General features: G+C 41.5%; 2 protein-coding genes across 9 annotated transcripts in view; one reads left to right on the top strand and one right to left on the bottom strand.

The window, feature by feature from the left end:
• Window positions 1-10065, top strand: part of PHKA2 (phosphorylase kinase regulatory subunit alpha 2) — a 55470-nt gene extending 45405 nt beyond the window's left edge. For all 4 annotated transcript variants that reach the window (XR_014525794.1, XM_083501821.1, XM_083501822.1 and 1 more), the window contains 4 exons: window positions 2634-2807; window positions 4235-4288; window positions 8504-8704; window positions 9876-10065. Coding sequence is in view for 3 of the 4 variants with exons in the window: in XM_083501821.1 (XP_083357947.1) it covers window positions 2634-2807; window positions 4235-4288; window positions 8504-8704; window positions 9876-10049 (603 nt within the window). In the remaining variant the exon portion in view is untranslated. The remainder of the gene's footprint in view (window positions 1-2633; window positions 2808-4234; window positions 4289-8503; window positions 8705-9875) is intronic.
• Window positions 10066-17534: 7469 nt separating this feature from the next.
• Window positions 17535-21048, bottom strand: part of PPEF1 (protein phosphatase with EF-hand domain 1) — a 36167-nt gene continuing 32653 nt past the window's right edge. For 3 of the 5 annotated variants that reach the window (XM_083501915.1, XM_083501914.1, XM_083501916.1), the window contains one exon: window positions 17535-20696. In XM_083501915.1, the coding sequence (XP_083358041.1) occupies window positions 20503-20696 (194 nt within the window). In that variant the 3' untranslated portion in view covers window positions 17535-20502. The remainder of the gene's footprint in view (window positions 20697-21048) is intronic. The other 2 variants (XR_014525797.1, XR_014525798.1) reach the window with 1 other exon arrangement.

Here is a 21048-nt window from a genome sequence, read left to right as displayed (position 1 = left end):
AACATGTCTAAGTTTACTTCGCTTTTATCTCTCATTTATTACAGAACTTGTTTTTTTCAGTTGTCTTTTACAATATAAGGCATACAAAAATTTATAAACATGTATTTTATATTTAAAATTGTGGCTTTGTGTATGTGTGTCTACATATATATACAGTGGTACCTCCAGTTGCAGACGGGATCCGTTCCAGAGCTCCAGTCACATCCTGAGGTTTCTGCAACCGGAGGGACCACTTCTGCACATGCGCACGCAGTGAAACACTTCCAGGTTTGCCGCTTTCGCAATCTGAAGTTTACGTTACCCGAGGGTAACGTAAGCCAAGGTGCTACTGTACATATATATGTACATATATACATACACACACACACAAACCACAAACATTGCTTTATTAAAAGACTATGGGTTGTATCCAACGTCATTGCTTAGGTGATGGCAATGCTTCTGTCAGCAGAACAGGAAAGCAAGCCATTTTCAGCAATTTCCCTGTCAGCTTACTGTCAGCTGAAAGACACTGTTGGATACAACCCTATAGAATTATTCCATGTCCTTACATTGTCAGTATATTCATTTGTTTGTAGCTTTGTGTCCAGTGTGTTGGTAAACCTATGAATGAAATGTCCAATTAAAGCAATTAAATGTAGATGTTGCAAAAGGGAAATGTAACTGTGAATCCCATACTGAGCATAAGAAAAGTCCTGATGGATCCAATGAGGAGGCTGGCTAGTCTAGCATCTTGTTTTGAGTGAGTAGCCAGCTGCATCTGGGAAGCCCATATTAGAGTATGAAGGCAGCAACTCTTCTTTGCCATGTGCCTCTCAGCAACTGGTATTCAGAGGCGTTCTTGGTCCTGAACCTGGTGTTTACCATTTAACCATCAAGGCAAATGCCCATTGATGGAACTGTCGTCCAGGCATTTTGTTGATCCGTTATTAAAAAGCTATCCAAGTCTATGGTCATTCAGCACCACATTCCGTATCATCGGATTCCGTATGGTTAATTGTGTGCTGTGCAAACAAATACCTTATTGGGTCTGTTCCGCATCTTCCATCTATTAATTTTACCGGGTAATCCTGAGTTCTGATATTACGGGAGAGGAAGACATTTTTTCTCTATTTTTCCACAACACTCCTTCCACACCCAAAAGTGACTTGACAGGACACATTTTCAGGCAAGAACCAATCTCAAGAAAAGCCTGAGGGGTGTCTCTGGAAGACTAAAGGGCTGAAAAAAAATGAATAGGCCAACACACCTAATACTGAAGGAGACAAGAGTAGCTACTAAGGCACAGCCAGGAACAACAGTGGCTTACGGCAATCCAGTTGAGGAGCAGAGATGCCTGAAGGTGAGGAGTCAGTTTAGACTCCCATCACCAAGCAATACAGGTTCTGCTTTATCATTTGGTGGTTGAAACCCACCAGTACCTTTTTAAGCTATCTGAAGCCTACCCCAACAAATCTATTTTTAGTTACGAAGCCCTGAAGAAAAATTGATAACACATTATTAGGGCTAAGGGAAGCCACTTAAGAATGTGCTCTGGTCCATTTATTTTGACACTATAACACTCCTGCTTCCCCCTGTTAAATGGCTGTGTGAAGAACTATGCTACTTTATACACTTTGCAGTTTATACACTATGGTGCTTTATACACTTTGCAGGCTAGCTGTCGGGACCCACAAGTCATTTGCAGTGATTCATTAGCGGAAGGGATCTTATCGTTGTGGACACAGGTGACAAAACCACCACAGTACAGATACACTAATTGCCCAAGCATTGACATTTCCACTGAACCATGGTGTGATTAATGTCAGCTCTGCTGAATGGGTTATAGCCTGAGTCATTCAATATCCAGAACCTCTGCATTGCAAATGAACATTAATATAGCAAAGGGGGAAATTTCTTTAACATACATTTAATGGAAATAGACCAATAAAATGGTTTTAAAGCATTATACACAAACACACACATCTGACTTTCCTGATGGATATCTATCACATGGTGCTTATAGATTTCAAATTGGTTGGCCTTTGAAAAGAATCTGGGGAGAAAGCAATGCAATCTTCATTCTGGTTGAGAATAGCTATGTAAGCTACATTTCACAAATGACTGTCACAGTTATCCACGTTGGATTCATGGCTTCTACTTGTGTAGAAAAGACTTTTTCAGCTGGTGTAGCTTGTGAGAAAACTGCAGGCATCTCAACTGCCTCTACTATGCAAGGTTAAGGAGCGCCATCACCTTTGCTCACTGGGATCCCCTAAGGCAGAAAGCACCCCATTAAGACATTTATGACATCTCTGGAATAAAGAATTTTGGAAGTTGTGCAAATGAACTAGGCTCTAATTTTGAATACACTAGGCAGTAAGATCCATTGAATAAAGTTTGGTGGGTCTTTCTTCTGATAGAACATAGACAGGGTTGTGCTGCTTCTGTTGGAAAACAATCTGCTCTCTTATTGGAGGGATTGGCTACCCACACCAATATATATATATAGTGACATTGTTATGTATAATAAGCAGTAACCTGCTGAAGGACAGGTGGGCAGCTTGCAACCCTTTACCTTAATCAGTCTTTCTCCAGTGGGGATTGAAATGGAGCTTCTGACATTTTTGGTGAAATTTTGTCCTTTTTTTCAGAGATGCAGTAGCCCATCGTCTCCTACTAGTACATCATCCTTGCCAGGGTCTGGTGGGCACTGTATCAGTTGGGGTGACCGACAAGGGCAGTGGCTTCGCAGGAGGAGGCTGGATGGTGCTATTAACAGAGTCCCTGTGGGTTTCTATCCTAAAGTGTGGAAGATCCTTCAAAAGGTACCTTTGGAAGCAACAGAAGGGGGAGGGAAATGCCATGCGTTCTTTGATTAGGTTAACTTTTAGAGTACACTGTGTTGCTTTGGATTATATCTAGAAACAGTTATTGAATTTCTAGCTCATAGGTGTTCCGTTCAAATATTCTGAAATAACAGTGAGTGGTAAACCAACACACTTGTTCCTATAGTGCAAGGATTTCCATTTCCTCATATGCACTCTGCATTCTCCCCAAATCTGCTCCTGAGCATTGGGAGAAGGGATTTAGGAGGTGCATGGGGGAAAGAAGGGGAGGGGGAGACCCCTTTTGTAGCTAAAAAATCCTCCCAGAACTCACAGAACAAAATTGCCCAACATGTTTCTCCAGAGCACTGGTAGTTAAAGTAGTCAGAGGTGACTTTCTGAAAGGAGAGCATGGTGGGAAGACTGTCCAATATAAAAAGTAAGAATATGACTAAAAGCAGAATTAAAACCCTAAAAGCAGCAGAATACAATAATGCTATTAAAGAGAGCACCAGTAATACTCAAAACTCAATGAAACATCGTGATTGAAAAGACTCCATAGCAGAGACAGGACTATGAGCAGGGCTGACGTGTCTTACAATTCAAAGCTTGCCTAAAAAGAAACGTTAACTTTTTCAGGAACGGCACCATAGTGTACCAAATGAAACGACATGAATCATTTTCTGCCTAGAAATTAAACTGCCCAGGCTCAATTCAATATAAAATTGCTTTGATTATTTAATAGAATCAACTGAATCTACTATTCTATGCTTACAATTTGAACCGTAAAAGACAATATGCTGCCTCATTTCCCCTTAGAAGCAACAATTCCATCTAGATCCCTCTGTTGTTTGTTGCTTGTTACTCTCACCAAATGTCCACTTTTTATCACCCTTCAATTACAGATTTGATGGGGCCACTAAGGAGCAGATAAACTTTGTTTCCAAAGCAAAAATGTGGCTAGTTAGGGGTTTATTAGCCTTCTGTATCACACGTGAAGCTCCATGTGTCCTTGAGTCACTGCACCAGAATAAGCATAATTACATTTCTGAATCCATACCTCTGAATTTCCTGCAAGTGTTCCACATTCATGACTAATTTGCAGCCAGATTTATCCTGTATTTTGATCTCACACAAGTAATTCCGTGCTGGTGAAGGATGTTTTTTGGAGAGTAGCATAATTAGACCGTCATCTGTTCTTACTATAGAATGATAACCTTTTCTTTGGCAGAGGTACTGAAATAATTTTACAGTTGCTGGTTTGTTTATTTTTAAAACCTGCCATATATCATAAAAACAATTCCCGGAAGAACTTGTTTAAAAGCCAACCACCTTCCAACAAATCCACATAATTTCCTTAAATGTTGATTCATTTAATTCTTACTATTTACCATGTTTTAATATTGAAATGTTCATATACATTGCAGTGTCACGGTCTCTCCATTGATGGCTATGTCCTTCCTTCTTCAACGACAAGAGAGGTAAGACTTGAAGAAGCTCTTAAGTTTTAACATAATTCCTTAGTACAAAGAGTTGCAGCTTAGTTCAATATAAGGTTAAATATTGTACGTGTGCTCAGCCCTGTCTGTTCAATATTAGCCTGTTGTGCAACATTGCAAATAAAATGCTCCTGAGTGCAAATAATGAACTCACAGTAGAAATTGATGACTGGGGGTGGGGTGGTAAGATTGGGGGGGGGGAGAGGTTTTTTAAAATGCCTGCATTATTTTTCTTTTTAAAACTGTGTGTGTGTGTAAAAATGGGGCGCATTTTCTTCCCCAAATTTTACACTTTTCCCCAGGCTTTCACATCTCTACCTTAAAGCCAGCCATCATGTTTTTCTTGTAATAGGAGAACAGGTCACAAATGTATACGGTTATGCTTGAACTATAATGCCACTTCTCTGAAGACATTAACATTTGGAATCGTTCCTGTCTATGTTGCCCAGAATGAGATACACTGGAAGGAAGCTGTTGGGGCAAGAGGAAGAGGGCATATCTGAGCCATTATAATCCATGTTGTCATTGACTTTAACCATGGATGGACTAAATGTAGATTTAATGAGACGGAGCCTTTTTATTTTGGCTAATTTTAGAAAATGCAAGTCTTTTATAGAGTCACATAACACTCTTCTTTGGGCAGAAAATAATGATGTGTTATGAATAAAAAATATCTTACAATCCTATTCTAATCCTGCATGTTTACTTTGAAATTCTTACTCCCACATACGTATGCCTAAGGTTGCAGCCTTCGTTTGCACATCGTGACCAAACATATTTCTTTTCTTAATTAGCTTCCTAGGGGTTTGCAGCTCACATTGCAGAACATTCTGCATTTCATCTTGCCTTGCAAGGTGAAAAATAATAATCTTGCTTTGAATCCAGCTAATACCCATTGATTTTGAAGAGCTTTTATTGCCTACTTTGGGTTCCAGGGTCGTTGTCTTGCAGGCCTTTACCATTCCTGAAAAACAATTGGCCTTCAGAGTTCAATATGAGGGATCATCGCTGCAAATGTTCATCTTCTCAAATGTTGACTAATTTATAATGGAGGATATCCAATGCTGCATAGAACAGCTTTTGATATTCTTGAAGCACCCACTCTCACAAGGGAAGGGGAAGCAATCTCCACCAATTTCCCCTGCACTCTTCACCAAGGCAGACTCCAGAAAAGCACGGAAGGGGTTGCAATTTGTAAAAGGGAACTGATGGAAACAGTGCCTTTTTAAACATTAATGACAGTTACAGTAGGATTTCTTACATGCGGGTATTTAGAACAAAAACTAACGCTGGGTCCTTGTTCAAAGCGACAGCTCGTTTTTTGTGTGGCATAGTATCAAATAGCCCTTTTGGCACTGGTTCCCTCTATGTGCTGTTTCCAGAGTACAATGGAAAGGGGCTGGGGGGGGGGATCTATTATTAGCAATAGGCACCGAGTGCGTTATCAGCTCTGTACTTGCCAAGTGCTCATAATTACTGCTTAATGGGGCATTCTAATTTTAGAGGCAAGGTCTATTTTTCCAGTTTTTGTTGCATGGAAGATGGAAATGGGGTTATTGGCTTCCAGAGCATTAGAACCACCTGGCTGTTCAGGGGATTTTATTTTTTTAATGGAAACAAACCAGTAGTGCCAGGGCAGTGGGTATTTCTGCGATTGGTGCATCCTCTCGATCACTGACAGGATAAGCTTTCAATTGACACCAAGGAGACAAGAGCCTTCAGGCCATCCTGTCCTGTTCAAAATTCATTTAGTGAATTCTCCTATGCTAGACTTAAATTCTGCATTTGTAATTTTCCAGACAGTGACAACTTACTCTGAGGTCCTTTCAGTAAATGCTTTGAATTAGCTTTTGGATTCGTTTTTGAGGCCTCCTTTGCAAACTTGAGTTCATCAGAGTTAAACTTTGTGTTTCCTAGAAGGATCTGTTTATGGTCAGGCGGATGGAGGACAACTTTGGAAGCTTCCATTGGTAGCAGCCATTTTGGAAGAATAATCTCTGGCTGTAGTTTAATTTAGCTATGCCCAATAATATGGTATCTTATGTTGGTACTATCCTCAGTGCAGCTGAGGATAGATCCAGGGTTACAATGTAATCTGGTTAACATTTCCTGTGTAGGTGCCAAGTATTTTCATCTTATTATTTAGTGGAATCCAAAGTTTTAAGGTACCGGTAAGTTTTCCCCTTACCTTACTCAGAAGATAATTATCTCCACAAGTCCTTCACTTCCTCCAAGGACCAAGGAAGCTACAAGTTTTGTTGGCAATCCTCAAAAGTTACAGGAAAGGACACATCTTTCAGTACTCATTCTTCTTACTGAAAGCAAAGTCTTGTACATCATCCTGAGAAGCTCACAAACCTATGAAGACAAGAGTTGTCTCGTTGCTGTTGTGTTGGCAACTCACAAGTATCAGTCATAGACTGTTGGTCGCTGCTAGAGTTTGTCTTCATGACACTGGGCTTAGAAAAGCACTCTGGTGGTTTAGTCTCATGAGAAGACTCTCCCACATATTCCCATAAATGTCTGAGTAAGTTGTTATGCTTGTGAAATTGTTTGTAGGACTGTCTCATGATATGTTCTGGAGTTGTATCGCAGAAGCTCCCATATCACAAACATAATGTGAGAAGAGGACTTAAATCATACTGAAAATTGCTCTTACGTGTGAGCTGATTACTGTAATTGGTGGCATTGACTGGAAATTCCTGGATTTATTTATTGGTTGCGGAGGGGAGAGTGATTTTGTTTTTTGCCTTGAGCCAACAAAAATCAGGTTTTTTTTGTTCTTACTTATAGTATCTAATTCTTTCCCCTGTCTATTTTATCCTCACAAGAACCCTGTAAAGGAAGTTAGGGTGTGAGTGTATGACTGACCCATGGTCACCCAGTGAGCGTCATGGCTGGGGATTTGTACTCTAGTCTCCACAGTTGTTGCAAGTTTCCAGCACCCAAACACTAGACTGAAAGTTCAGTGCACACACGTTTTGACTAACCTCCTCCACTCCAATCATCCTCTTGAGAGGGCACCAGCTAGGAGTGAGAATGTGCTCTGGCATCTTTTCTGTCTGTGTAATGTAATTTATGGGGAGATGATAAATTATCTTCACTATCAAGAGAGATTTATAAAAACTCAAATCCTTTTAACAGGCCTGTCAGAACTTGGCAACATCCAATTTTGTTGCTTAACAGGAATCAAAAGTAATAAGCGCAGATCTCCTGAGGCTAAGTGATTCCGTGTGACATCTGAGCATTTTTGCCAGTGCAAATTAGGTTGCTCGGCTTGTGCTTGCAATAACGAGGTGGTTCTTTGGGGAGCATCGCATCTCCCACATCACTGGTAGCAAGCGGCTTAAAAAAAATAAAATCCTCTGTAGTATTATGTTTTGATGTAGTGTTACGATTCCTACCTCCAGCATAAGGCCAGCAACTGATTGTAATCATAAGGCCAGCAAAGCCATTTCAGAACTATTCTTAAATATTTGTGTTTTCCCACGTCTATATTATCTGCAGCTCGCCTACCTGCCCACTTACACCTGGTGTTACTGTGTACATCTTTCCCACACTGTTGTGGTAATTTGAGACAGCTATGCTGAACCATTCCAGTGTAGTCGGCAGCTGCAAAACAGTCTTCCTGTGGGCCTTCTCACCTTACCCTGGGACTGCAGGAAGGCTCTGTGCCTCGTTGGGTCCCTGCATGCAAGCGTAGCCTAGAGTGGCCTTGAACCTACGAAAGCCTGTGAAAAGTCAGGAGAGGGCAGTAACGTTTCCCCTTGTGAATGTGGTTGCATCCAAGCCTCCAATTGTACCTGCATCTGCACTCCATGAATCGCCATATCCTCTTAGAACACCTTTTCTGACAACAGATGCATATACACACTTCCTCTAACAGCTGGACAAAAGCCACGTACCTCACTGAAAGGCATCCTTAGCTTGCTGCCTGCGTGGAGTGTGGGTTTAAGGTGCTGTGGGTGGATAAACTACAATACCTAAAAGCTTGGACGCTTCATCAGGATGTACATAGGAGACGGTGACACCTGTCAACTGATTTGTTTTTACAGAAGTCTCCTGCACCACAGCTGTTTGTTTAATAGCTTGGATTGCAAGAGGTCTCACTGCCTTCAAAAAGTTTAAAGTTATGTGCCCAACTTGGAATACAGTACCCCTTATGCTTCTTTGTTTTTTCCCTTTTTTCTCTTCAAGATGACAGCTTGTGAGATCAAGTTCGCTGTCCACGTGGAGTCGGTGCTGAACCATGTACCCCAGCCTGAATATAGGCAACTGCTGGTGGAGGCCATTCTTGTACTTACCTTGTTATCTGAAGTAGAGGTGAACAGCATTGGAGGCATCATTCATGTGGACCGGATAGTGCACATAGCAAATGACCTCTTTCTTCAGGAACAGGTATGCATGGCGGATTTTCTTCTAAAAAGGCAAGCAACAAATCCTCAACACAGTTCCAAGTGACTGTGAAGAGTTGGAAACATATGCAATAGCAGGCAGGTGGCTGGAGGGCCAAGCAGTGTTAGAAACTGAGATATGAAAACTAAGAACTAAATGGCACCTTAAACCTAGGTTATGGGCATAACAACAGAAGGTCTAGGCATGCTTTTTCTTAATAAGAAGAATACAAAGCTGAAAATGGATGAACTGCAGCTAAAATATTATGTTCATTTTTCACATGGTCTAGTAGTCCTTCCCCTACTCACCCCTCTAATATTCTTAAGAGGGTCTTTTCTCCAGTCTTCAGAGAGTAGCTGGAAGTGGGGAGGCAGAAAAAGGTCCTCTTTGCCTTCCATTCTGCAGTTTTAATCTGAAATCTTAGGTGCAGTACTGCGCCCTGAGCTATGAAACTGCTGGCAGTAATGAATTTCCCTATTGCAAAATGCACCTAGAACGATGGGGGTTTCGAACACTGGGGCCAAGCAAGAATGTGCCCAGTAGAACAGGGGTAGCCAATGTGGAGCCTTTGCCAGGTGGGGGAGGGGGCTAGGACTGCAATTCCCATATTGCCTGATAGGAGTAATAGCTGCAACATCTGGAGGGTACAACACTGGGTATCCTTGCAGTAGAAAGTCACATACCATTTCACTGGTGTGGAGCAGCAATCAGTTGCTGTTGTGTATATCCCACCTTTTCCCCTGATGGGGGCTCAAGGCAGCTTACACAAATTAAAACAACACAGATAAAACCCATAAAAGATAATAATGGAAACAACAATCTCTAATAGAATTTAAGCAATGTAAAAATAATAATTAAAATACAGTTCAGACAAAAGAGCAGCAGAAAGTCAACGTTAAGTACTAGGAGTAAAAAGTAGGTGCAGGGTTCCCTCCATCAGCACTGTGCAAGCACATAGAATCATAGAATTGGAAGGGACCCCATAGGGAATGTTTGTCTGGATAGTCACCCAGCTGATATTAGCAGCCCAAAGCTGCCTGCTTGCAGGTGCTGACTGAGAAACTCCCTGCTCCACCACTGTCTCAGGCCTACTTAAAAATAAGTAGAGAACCCCACCCCAATTTGCACTATACAAGTTTAAACATTTGCTTCCCCCCATCCTCGTATTTTCCAGAAATCTCTTGGAGCAACTGATGTCATGTTGGAACAAGACCTAGCCACGGGGATCTGCTGCTTCTTCTACGACAGTGCCCCAAGCGGGGCTTATGGGACAATGACTTATCTGACAAAAGCAGTAACGAGCTACCTTCAGGAATTTCTTCCAAGCACAGGCTGCCTGATGCAATAAATGGTTTAAAACACCAGGATCAGTTTTAAAAACCTTCTTCTCCACCCTCCCTCCCTTGAACCTCTCCATTAGTGACCCAATTGCTCACCTCACTCTACCTCAAGACTTCGTGCATCATTTAGCCATTTAGAAAGGACACTGCCATAGGCATTTGGGTGAGCATCACTACTGTATGGCAATCTGCATTTGCTCAGACGTGGGTCCATGAAATTAAATAATGTGTATCAGTTCGAAACTGACTATAACCTTTTGTACATCCTTAAATGCCAGAGGCAAAATAACTTCTTCAGCACAAACACTCAGATATATTCTGTTCACATTTCACACCATGCATATGAGATCAACACATTTTGTAATAGGTTGAATATGATTATTCTCTTGCACCAAGAATGGGGAACCTGTGGTCCTCCAGATGTTGGACTGTACTTCCTATCATCTCCAACCACTGGCTGTAGGAGCTGGGGCTGATAGGCCCCTGGAGTCCAGCAAACATCTGTATGGCCACAGGTTCCCCATCCCTGTCCTACACAGAGGACCAGAGGTACTATAGCAAAGCAAATGGGATATCTCAACTACTGCAGTTTTAACTGGAAATCTGTCATAGAGAAGGTGGCTACCAACTTAGAAACAAGAAGGCGAGGAAACAGAAACTAAGATTTATTTTGAAATCTCTAAAGCAATAAAATCCAGAAGACACACATTGAGGAAAATCCATACATCAACCTTGAAAAGGTAAATATAAACATCTTAAGTACATATCTAATGACGTTGTTTTCTCTCTCATTATAATGCATTGTCAGTGGCTAATCACAGTAAGAGGTGTACAGAGGGTGAAAACCTACGTATAAGATTGTCTGACTTGAAGAGCTACACTCTGCTTTCATGTTGCACTGTCTAGAGATTTTGTAAATGTGTGAAGTAATCCCAGTGTCAGAATGCAGGTTGAAGTTTGCATGTTTAAATGTTGCCTGCAGGCAACTTCTCAGCCTCTTCAAAGGTAGCACATCTGCTATAAGGTGCATGTGAAATGGGGCAGCAATTGTTTCTCCCTAACTTCTTGCCAAGGTGGTTCATATTTAATAGCTCTCACTTCTTCCTGAGTCTCTTTTCCTATCATTTTAATTATTGCAAACAACATGGTTGTGTGAGACTGCTGCCACAACCTACTTAGCAATGTCTACCTGGCAGTAGAGGAAAACTTCCCAAGTGCTAAACTTGCCTCCGGTGGTTTCTAGAGACGAACTGTTTTGAAATTGGGTCTTCATCCAATGTCCATGCACAAGGAGAGTGAACTTCGATTCATGCAATAGGACTCCACCTTCCTCTCCTCTCCTTGCAGCTCCTTCCCCCCATTTTTATTTTGCTCCAGGGGGTTAGGGGACTCTCTGGAGAATATTTTGGAGCTGGGGGGGGCTGGGGGGGGAGAGGGATGAGGAAGGTGAAGTCCTAATCTTCAAAAAGAAGGCCACTCAACACTGGTTTCCACTGATAGTAATCTTTTGGTTTTAAGCTTATATTGCTTCATAGTGCTTTTAACATATTTTATGTAGTAATAAGTGCTGACTCCATGAAGTTTGGAGCAAACTAACTTCCTAATCAAAAGTGACTGTTAAGAATAGTGCCCTTGGCTAAAGTACTAACACAAAAATGTTTTGGGTTTTTTTAATTGTTCTGTTAAGATTGACTTCCGATAGCAGCTCCCTGAAAATAGTTATCACTGGAACATGAAGCTGTAACAAGCGTATCCCAATAGGAATCGCTCCCTGAGCAATTGTAAGATTAAGAGTGATGCTTTTTCTTTCTTCCTGCATAGCACTTGCATGTAGGTGCTGACTTCAGGGTCAAATACATTGCAGACTAGAGTGATAGGACACAAGGGGCTTTGTAAGTAAGTCTTTATATAAGTTATAGTTTATAAAATTATATACAACTCAAGTTATGATGTGATAATTCAGAGAATATATAACCAGAGGAAACTAAAACAGTATTTCCTGCCATAGAGGATGCAATCCAAGAGAAGACAATGCTTAAACCTCATGCCTCTGGCATCTACAAAAACCAGAGGGGGCCCCAGCTGTTTTTCCCCTGCAGGGAAGAAGGCAAGGATAAATTTATTTCTACAGAACTCTGGGACCTGACCAACTCAGCAAGATGTAAAGCTGTTTTCATATCACAAATGTAAAAAAAATTATATTTTCATCTTTGAACTATTTTAGAGCTTCCAAATAAGCCACCTTCAAGGATAGCAAGAAGAAATAGCAAGTTTCCAGAGGAGTAGCTGCGTTAGTGTCTCCGACAGCCAAAACTTAAAGACTTGTGGCACCATAGAGTCTTAACTAATGTCTTACAGCACCTGACGAAATGGGCTTGAGTCCAGAAAAAAGCTTATACCATAATAAATTCACAGTAAAGTTTTCCACACAAAATGTTCCCAGTTAGGCTTTTGTTGTTGTTTAGTCGTTTAGTCGTGTCCAACTCTTCGTGACCCCGTGGACCAGAGCACGCCAGGCACTTCTGTCCTCCACTGCCTCCCGCAGTTTGGTCAAACTCATGCTGGTAGCTTCGAGGACACTATCCAACCATCTCGTCCTCTGTCGTCCCCTTCTCCTTGTGCTCTCCATCTTTCCCAACATCAGGGTCTTTTCCAGGGAGTCTTCTCTTCTCATGAGGTGGCCAAAGTATTGGAGCCTCAGCTTCACGACCTGTCCTTCCAGTGAGCACTCAGGGCTGATTTCCTTAAGAATGGATACGTTTGATCTTCTTGCAGTCCATGGGACTCTCAAGAGTCTCCTCCAGCCCCATAATTCAAAAGCATCAATTCTTCGGCGATCAGCCTTCTTTATGGTCCAGCTCTCACTTCCATACATCACTACTGGGAAAACCATAGCTTTTACTATACGGACCTTTGTTGGCAAGGTGATGTCTCTACTTTTTAAGATGCTGTCTAGGCTAGTACTCTGTATTTTTAGTCTGTTTGCGGCAACTGACTCCTCAGCTTTTCAGACACCTGCATGGACTCAAAAACGAGTGGAGATGTTCAGTGTTGAATGACTACCTTGGAGAGTCATTTAGAGAGCAGAGCTTTCAGGCACATTAAGCATCTTAGAAATAGAGCGCCTGTGCGAATGAAAATAGAACCAACCAAGATTTACAGGCTCACTTTGTCAAGCAAAGCGGCTGTGCTGCTAGGAAGGAACCACCTACGCTGCTCTTTTGACAAGCCAGACATGTCTAGAAAAGGAAAATTGGTTTGGTTCTAACCAGGATAATGAAATCTTACAAGCCAAGCACTGTCACTCGTCCTAACTTTTAAATATATATTCCATATTATAGATCTGGAATTAGTATTGAGATACTTGTGTGGCAATGGATAAATGCAACACTGACACACAACCCCTTTTTTAATTCTCTGTGCATTTTAGAAGCGTTTCTTAAGCTTTTAAATGCTGAATAAATTTGGTGAATATGACTGGGAACTCTCCCACTCACCCCCGCCCCCCAAAACATTGTGGTTGCAAAAGGGATGGATATGCCTAGTAGGGTTTTTTATCTATATTTTTAAATGGCACACATACTCCTTTGTTGTATTATAAAGGGGTTTTGAAATTCAGCTCCATTTCAGAAGTGTTTACCATATGGTTTTTCTTGGTAGAGAGATTCATAGACACAGTGCTCTCTTTTGTATGTGAAACTCATGACAGTTACTTGTAATTTTCCATTTCTGGCAAAAGGTAGTGTAGACTGTAATCCTAAACACAGTTACTGTACTAGGAAGTAAGCCTCTTGGGACACAGGGGAATTTACTTCCAAGTGAACCTGCACAATATTGCACTGTTAGTAACATTAACAGGATATGTTCTTCATTTGATGGTACAGGTCCTTGTTCCTAGCCCTGTTGGGAAATAAGAAAGCCATTCCCATCGGCCATTTGGTGACATGAAGGGTATAGTGTCTGTGCCTCTGCCCATCCTGAGTTACTAACAGGAATGATTCCAGTTTTCTGATGCTGTCGAATCACGAGAGAACCACACAATCAAGAGAGAGCCAGTGTGGTGTAGTGGTTAAGAGCGGTAGACTCGTAATCTGGGGAACCGGGTTCATGTCTCTGCTCCTCCACATGTAGCTGCTGGGTGACCTTGGGCTAGTCACACTTCTCTGAAGTATCTCAGCCCCACTCACCTCACAGAGTGTTTGTTGTGGGGGAGGAAGGGAAAGGAGAATGTTAGCTGCTTTGAGACTCCTTAGGGTAGAGATAAAGCGGGATATCAAATCCAAACTCTTCTTCTACACCGTGGTAAATATTTGTGCAGACAGCTGTTAAAGCAGGTAGATAGTTGGAAGACTGTTGCTTCACGAGACTATGTGATTTAGTTAGGTATCACCCAATTTTTATATTAACCAGCAACTTTTAATCATCCTTGGCCTGTTCACTAGGAAGGATGGAACCTGGCAGGAAATAACTTCCAAGTACGCCAATCTGCTAATATTTTACCTAGCTATGAAAAACAACGAGCTCTGGGGCATTGAACATGTTGCAGTGCTTGTTTTTGTCACTGGGTAGATACCCTAGACCTCTGGAATGTGTTATTTTATGTTTTGGGTAAGAAACTTAGAGGAGCAGATTGCTTTACAGAGGAAGAGAGAAAATTGGGACTTGGAAAGGCCATATTAGGAAGAGGCATAAAATACTATCTTACTCAACTAAATGTGGGCAGGCTATCCATTCATAAATTGCCTACTGCAACACAGGCCACAAGCACAATCAGAGCACAGATTCCTGCATTTATGGTTTCAGGTATTATGTGTTGTTTTGACAGTTTTATTATTTTGCAGGGTTCATAATATTTAAAAATATTGTTAAAGGTTTTGCCCATTGCCCTGAATTTCTTGTAAAAAATTTGAACTGATCTAAAGGTTGATCTGCAAGATCCTATATGATTCTGTGAGTTAGCAGGGCTTTTACTTAATTGCTCTCTGTACAGTCACATACTGGGAACTGTGCATGCTTCATTCCCTGTCTGGAACTGTAATGAAGCCACAGACAAGAACCACGGGCTATGACATCAGCGGATTTGGCTTATATATTTATGCACTTGGCTTTATTAATTTATTCGTGACACTTACTCATTGCTGTCAACAGGATCCACCCTTTCATTCTTACCAATCTGTCCATGTCTATTGCCTTTCGATGTACCGTACTTTTATTGGGAAAGAAAGCAGATACATATTTTATGAACAAATGAAACTTGCGTGTTTGTTTAAGATTGTGTGCCCAGACCAAGTCAGAATCAAGCAGTAGGCGCCTGTCCTACACCCATTCATAGCCCTGTGAACTTGTTTCTTCCCAGTGCACACAGTGAAGGGCCAAATGAAGTGAGTCCGATCCGGAACTGCACTTTCAGCCATGCAAGAAAGCATGTGTTTTCCTTTGACTTCAGTTCATACAAAATGTCGTTGCTTTAACTGGCTAGTGGCTACAGTCTATTATTTGCAATTTTGAGCAAGTGGGTCAATGTTTCCAGATGTCTTAAAGAGATCTCAACTGCTGCAGTGTAAATTCAGAGTGTAAACTGCAGGAAGCTTGGATTTCTTCCAAACAGGCATCAGATGTTCAGCCATGTGGAGCCTCCCACTCACTCAACCATCCCACTCCCCTTTCAACTCATCAGACTTGCTTTTTGAGTGCTTAGGCGGCTTTTGTAGACTGCCTAGTTTTCCCACTAGGCCTCTGAATATTTCATTAATCTTATTTTGGTACAAACTATTTTTTTCTCACATACCTGTGGATGGACACTTTATAGCTCTATGTTAGAAATGTTTTATTTTCAGCATGCCAGCAAGCAACTGCAATATATAACACAGCATACATGGCACAAAATTGCATGTTATATACATTCACAGCACGTGGTGTCCTGCGTGCAATTGCCCAATAGTTAGATGTCTGGGCATTCACTTTTTAATGCTGTATTGAATTATGTATCACATACATGAATAATTGAATGGCTTTGTTATATTCCTTTTAAATATCTGTGTGGAGAGAGATATAAAAAAAGAAACTTCCTTCACTAACAAAGTTGTTCCTGATTTGAGTTACTAAGTTCTAGAAGTGCTGAGATGGGGAGGAATCCCTAATATCTCATACCAGCATGTGTTTATAATGTGTACAGTGGTACCTCGGTTCTTGAACATCTCAGTTGACGAACGTTTTGGAACCCAGACGCCGAAAACCCGGAAGCAAATGCTTCCATTTTTGAATGCGCCTTGGAAGTCAAACGGCTTCTCCTGCGTGTTTTTCAATTTTCTCAATTGAATTTGCAGACAGCCCTTTGCGCCTTGGTTTTCAAACGTTTTAGAACTCAAATGGTCTTCCAGAACAGATTACGTTCGAGAACTGAGGTACCACTGTATCAGCAAATGGGGGGAGGGGCAAAATGATTGTGTGAATGGGCCACTTGTAGGAAAGATACCGCTAAGGCAGGCTTCCTCATACTCGGGCCTCCAGATGTTTTTGGCCTACAACTCCCATGATCCCTAGCTAGCAGTGGTCAGGGATGATGCGAACTGTAGTCTCAAAACATCTGGAGGGCCGAGTTTGAGGAAGCCTGCTCTGAGGTAAATACAGACACACATCCCTCCCCTTTATTTTGAATTACATTAACAGAAGAGCAGCTTGTGCTCATTTATGTATGCCTGGGTATCAAGCCTTTCCCTAAGCCTTCGTGAGTAGGATTGGCTTCTTGAGCCAGACATCTTCCTCCTCATTTGTCATCCTTGCTTAAAGATCCAGTATCTTTAAATGGGCACAGTTCAACCATTCACCTGCAAGTTCTAGACCTGGTTTGCACAGCGCTTTAAATCATAGTTTAACTAAACTGCGGTTTAAATGTGAACACGCCTGGGTTTGGACATAATGATAAGCCATACCATGGCTTAGCTCATGGCAACACAACAGTAGGAGGAGCATGGGAGAAGCAAACGACCCATTATTTCACTGGCTTGTACCAGAGTGCTGCATGGTCTCATTTAAACCATATTTTAGCTTAACTATGGATTCAAGTTATATCCAAATTACATGAGCCCATTAATTCCATATATGGTTGAATCAGCTGTCAGTACCATTGGTTGTGGTAGAATTCTTACCCATGCAGAAATCCAGTCTGTAATTCAGGCTACACTAAAATAAAAATATCCACGGCACTGCAAATGAGATAGCAAATCCAGCCAGAGAGAGTTGTTCAAATGTTCAGATCCAGGTTGCTGCTGCCGCCAAAGATATTACAGGCCTTGAGCTTGTGTTACCAGGTCTAATGGACAGACGCTTTATGTTACTAGAAGCAAATATTACAGGTCCATTGCACTGGGGTGGTATATTGGTATGAAGTCGTATGAGAGAGAAACTGTGAAGCAATAAAATCCAGACATTTGGGTAAGATAAAAGTGTTCTGCCCCTGGCCCTCACTGCCAGATGAAGAACTCGAACTCAGGTTTCTGTCCAAATCTTTAATGCATAAATATGAGCAGTACATAGGCAAGGCAGGGGTTAAAGGCACAGAAGGTGAATTACATGGCTACATACAAGCTGAGACACTGATACAACAAGCAACACACACCCTGCCTCTTCCTTTTGAAAAGCAGGTTAGGGACACAAACACATGCGCAAAGTGTACAGTGCTGCACAGTGCGAGTTCTGGAGTGCCCAGACACCACAAGCTCCCCTTACCTTAAGGCCTCGAAGTGTGCAAAAAGTTTGTTTTGGGATAGCGTCAAATTTGGACAGGTGCACAAACCGGACACTGGGGTGGGAATAAACAGGGTTAAGAGTCAAGTATGGATTCATGTTTGTGTATTTCTTTTCTTTTCTAATTATATTCTTCCATCAGGGAACTCAAGGTAGTGCTCATATAGGGGTTTTTGGCTGTCTTTTTCCAGGCACTAACCAGGTCTAAATGTGTTTCACTTCAGAAAGACGGCATGCCCTGGGATTCATGTGAAAGATGCTTCTATGACTGTTCTTAGCTACATCAGATATACAAATACAATTACAAATAAACAGGTATCTATTTGGACGATGAATCTGTTTTTGTTTTTTTAAGATTTAAGAGGAAAACAGTGCCTTCTTTTACAAAATCTCTACAAAGATATTGATACCCTTTGGTAAACTGAGCTACATTTGGATGTATTGGTTTCAAAAATTAGAGGCACAACACAGTGGGAACTTCCAGCCTTCCAGTCGCTTAATTCAACATTACATAACATTCCCAAATCAGAATGAATACTCAGTAAATAGCCAATGTCATATGACCTCCCTGCATCCTTTGTGCAAACAAATCAGGATGAACGATCAATATATACGCCATATGGAAGTGGCCTCCTTATCAGCAAACTACCATTCACCTGGATCAAATTGCAACAGGCAACCTGTGCATGAAAACTCATTTGTGAATAGGGATCATCTTTTATGGATAGCTCTGGGAATGACCTAGAGATCTGGATGCTCCACCACTGGCTGCACACCAGTTTTGTCCCATTCTGACCCTGAAAAGGAAGCAGACCAGGCCCTCGGCTCAGCTGCATCCATGGATGTCTGGGCTGCAGTGACAGCTTTTCCCCACTGGAAAAAAATATTAACAAATTTCTAATGAGGATGTTACTTTTATGTGAAGGACACAAGGATGAATAAGCATTAGCCTAATCTAAGAATGAGATGCGGGTGGCACTGTGGGTTAAACCACAGAGCCTAGGACTTGCTGGTCAGAAGGTCGGCGGTTTGAATCCCCGCGACGGGGTGAGCTCCTGTTGCTCGGTCCCTGCTCCTGCCAACCTAGCAGTTTGAAAGCACGTCAAAGTGCAAGTAGATAAATAGGTACCGCTCCGGCGGGATGGTAAACAGCGTTTCTGTGCGCTGCTCTGGTTCGCCAGAAGCAGGTTTGTCATGCTGGCCACATGACCCAGAAGCTGTACACCGGCTCCCTCAGCCAATAAAGCGAGATGAGCGCAGCAACCCCAGAGTCGGCCATGACTGGACCTAATAGTCAGGGATCCCTTTACCTTTAATCTAAGAATGAATGCTATTAATACAAGATAATCACATCATCCCATATCGCTATTTAAAACGAAGGGAACGTTTCCCTGTTCTGATTAACATTCCTACAGCTGTTTGTTCCCAATGCTTTATTATTGCCCATGCATTTCTTCATGTTGTTCAGCAGTTAAGGCAACTCTTTGGTTCATTCATTTTCATGATCTTAGGCGCATGCTGCTAAGACTTCAGGTGCCAGTTCCGCATGATGTAAAAGTCACAAGTGCTTACGATGTAAGAATGTACCGTAGTCTTGATTCCTTCCAGAGCATTTGGAAGGAATGAACTTTTGATACTGCAGATTAGCGAAAGTCATCAAATAATCTATGCAGTTTGGGAAGTATTTCACCTGTTCTCTGTGTAACCTTAAGATATTGTGACCAAATTTGCATGATAGGTCATGAAATCAAGAAGCAGGTGATTTTGCTTTATGTTTGGCTACAACTGGATGCCATTTTGAATTAAAGGGATGGATTAAGTCTTATACTCCTGCACTGATTTTTTTGGCTGAGGGATGCTGAGTACAAGACCACTAGCAACAACTCTTTTATACTAGTGCACCTAGATGTCTCTTATCAGTTGTTTTTGAAACTAAGGCTCCATGCAGAAGTGTGAATTTTATTGGTTATAATGCTAGCACTTCTGTCCCAATTTCTAACATTCCTTTTACACTGCGCAACCCGCTGCAATATGAAACAGTGGCTTTTAAATCAATATACTGCCATAGTGCAGTAAATTTTAAATCATGGAGAAGAACTGTATGCTGGGACACTGCCCCAGTTTTTGTCACATGAGCAGCAGTGCTGAGATCATGAAAACTGCGGGAAAGTTACAATGTAAAACTATGATTTTCCAAATGAATGAGGTTGCAAATGGACTTTTTCTAGAAACAACACAAAAAGGACCGCTTAATTTTTGCTAGTTTTCTAGATCACGGAATATCAGTTTTGCCCCATTAGAGATGTATAACCAGCAAGACCTACACTGTTCTTCAAACCTGAAACATGATTGGATTAAAAAAAAATTGTCTGACACAACTGTACGTTTCACAATAAAGAAAACACTGCATATGAAAAAGCCATCTAAAGGAACCATTATTAGAGTAACCCTGAGATTATTAATATGGCACTACAGCAGTTATTGTGGACAGCGTAGCTTATATGTGTTTTAAACATATTTTTTCCATTTACCTATACATCTCATTAGCAGCATTCTGCCAAATAGCTACGCTTACATATCATAAAGTGGTGCCTTCCCCAGCCAGTCTGTTTTCTAGGAACGCTGCTCAATCAAACTTAACAGTATTAAGGCAGCAATTTATTTTAAGCAAATGTGCAGTGCGGGGGGAAGGGGCTTGCCAGGAATTCAGCTTCTTTAGTGATTGTACCTATTCTCAAATTTATGGACCACATTAAAAGCCTCCAGAAATTCATTGAAGTCAATGCTACCATCTTTGTTGAAATCAATGCTTCGGGCTAAGCTGTCAATGGATTCATCATCCACATTGATTCTCAGATGCAAGTTGAAGAGCTTCCATGTCTGACGGAACTCATCAACAGAGATAAGACCTAAAAAGAATTGGAAGGAAGGGGTATGTCACTGAAAGTACTGCGCGCGCACACAAACATGAACACACACATAACTGTTGGAGAGTTAATGAAATCTGGAAATGTAAGAAGACTCTGGACTTGAATTTAGTGTGCCTAGGCATCTTATAACAAGCCTTGGCCGCATTTCTTTTGGATAATAAACAGACTACTTCAATTAACTGTTGTGTAGATGTGCCCAAAAGTGTTCACATAGCTGTCCAAACCAAATCACTGTACAGGCCAAGACCAGGGAATGGGAGAGAGTGTGTGTACTTAGCTATACCAGTCTCAATGGTCAGTACAACCATGAACCAGCCCTCAGAGTACAGAA

Source organism: Podarcis liolepis (assembly GCF_965112155.1).
Source record: "Podarcis liolepis genome assembly, chromosome: 4".
Lineage (NCBI taxonomy): Eukaryota > Metazoa > Chordata > Lepidosauria > Squamata > Lacertidae > Podarcis > Podarcis liolepis.
Note: the sequence above shows the minus strand (reverse complement) of the source record. Positions and strands in the feature narration are given on the sequence as shown.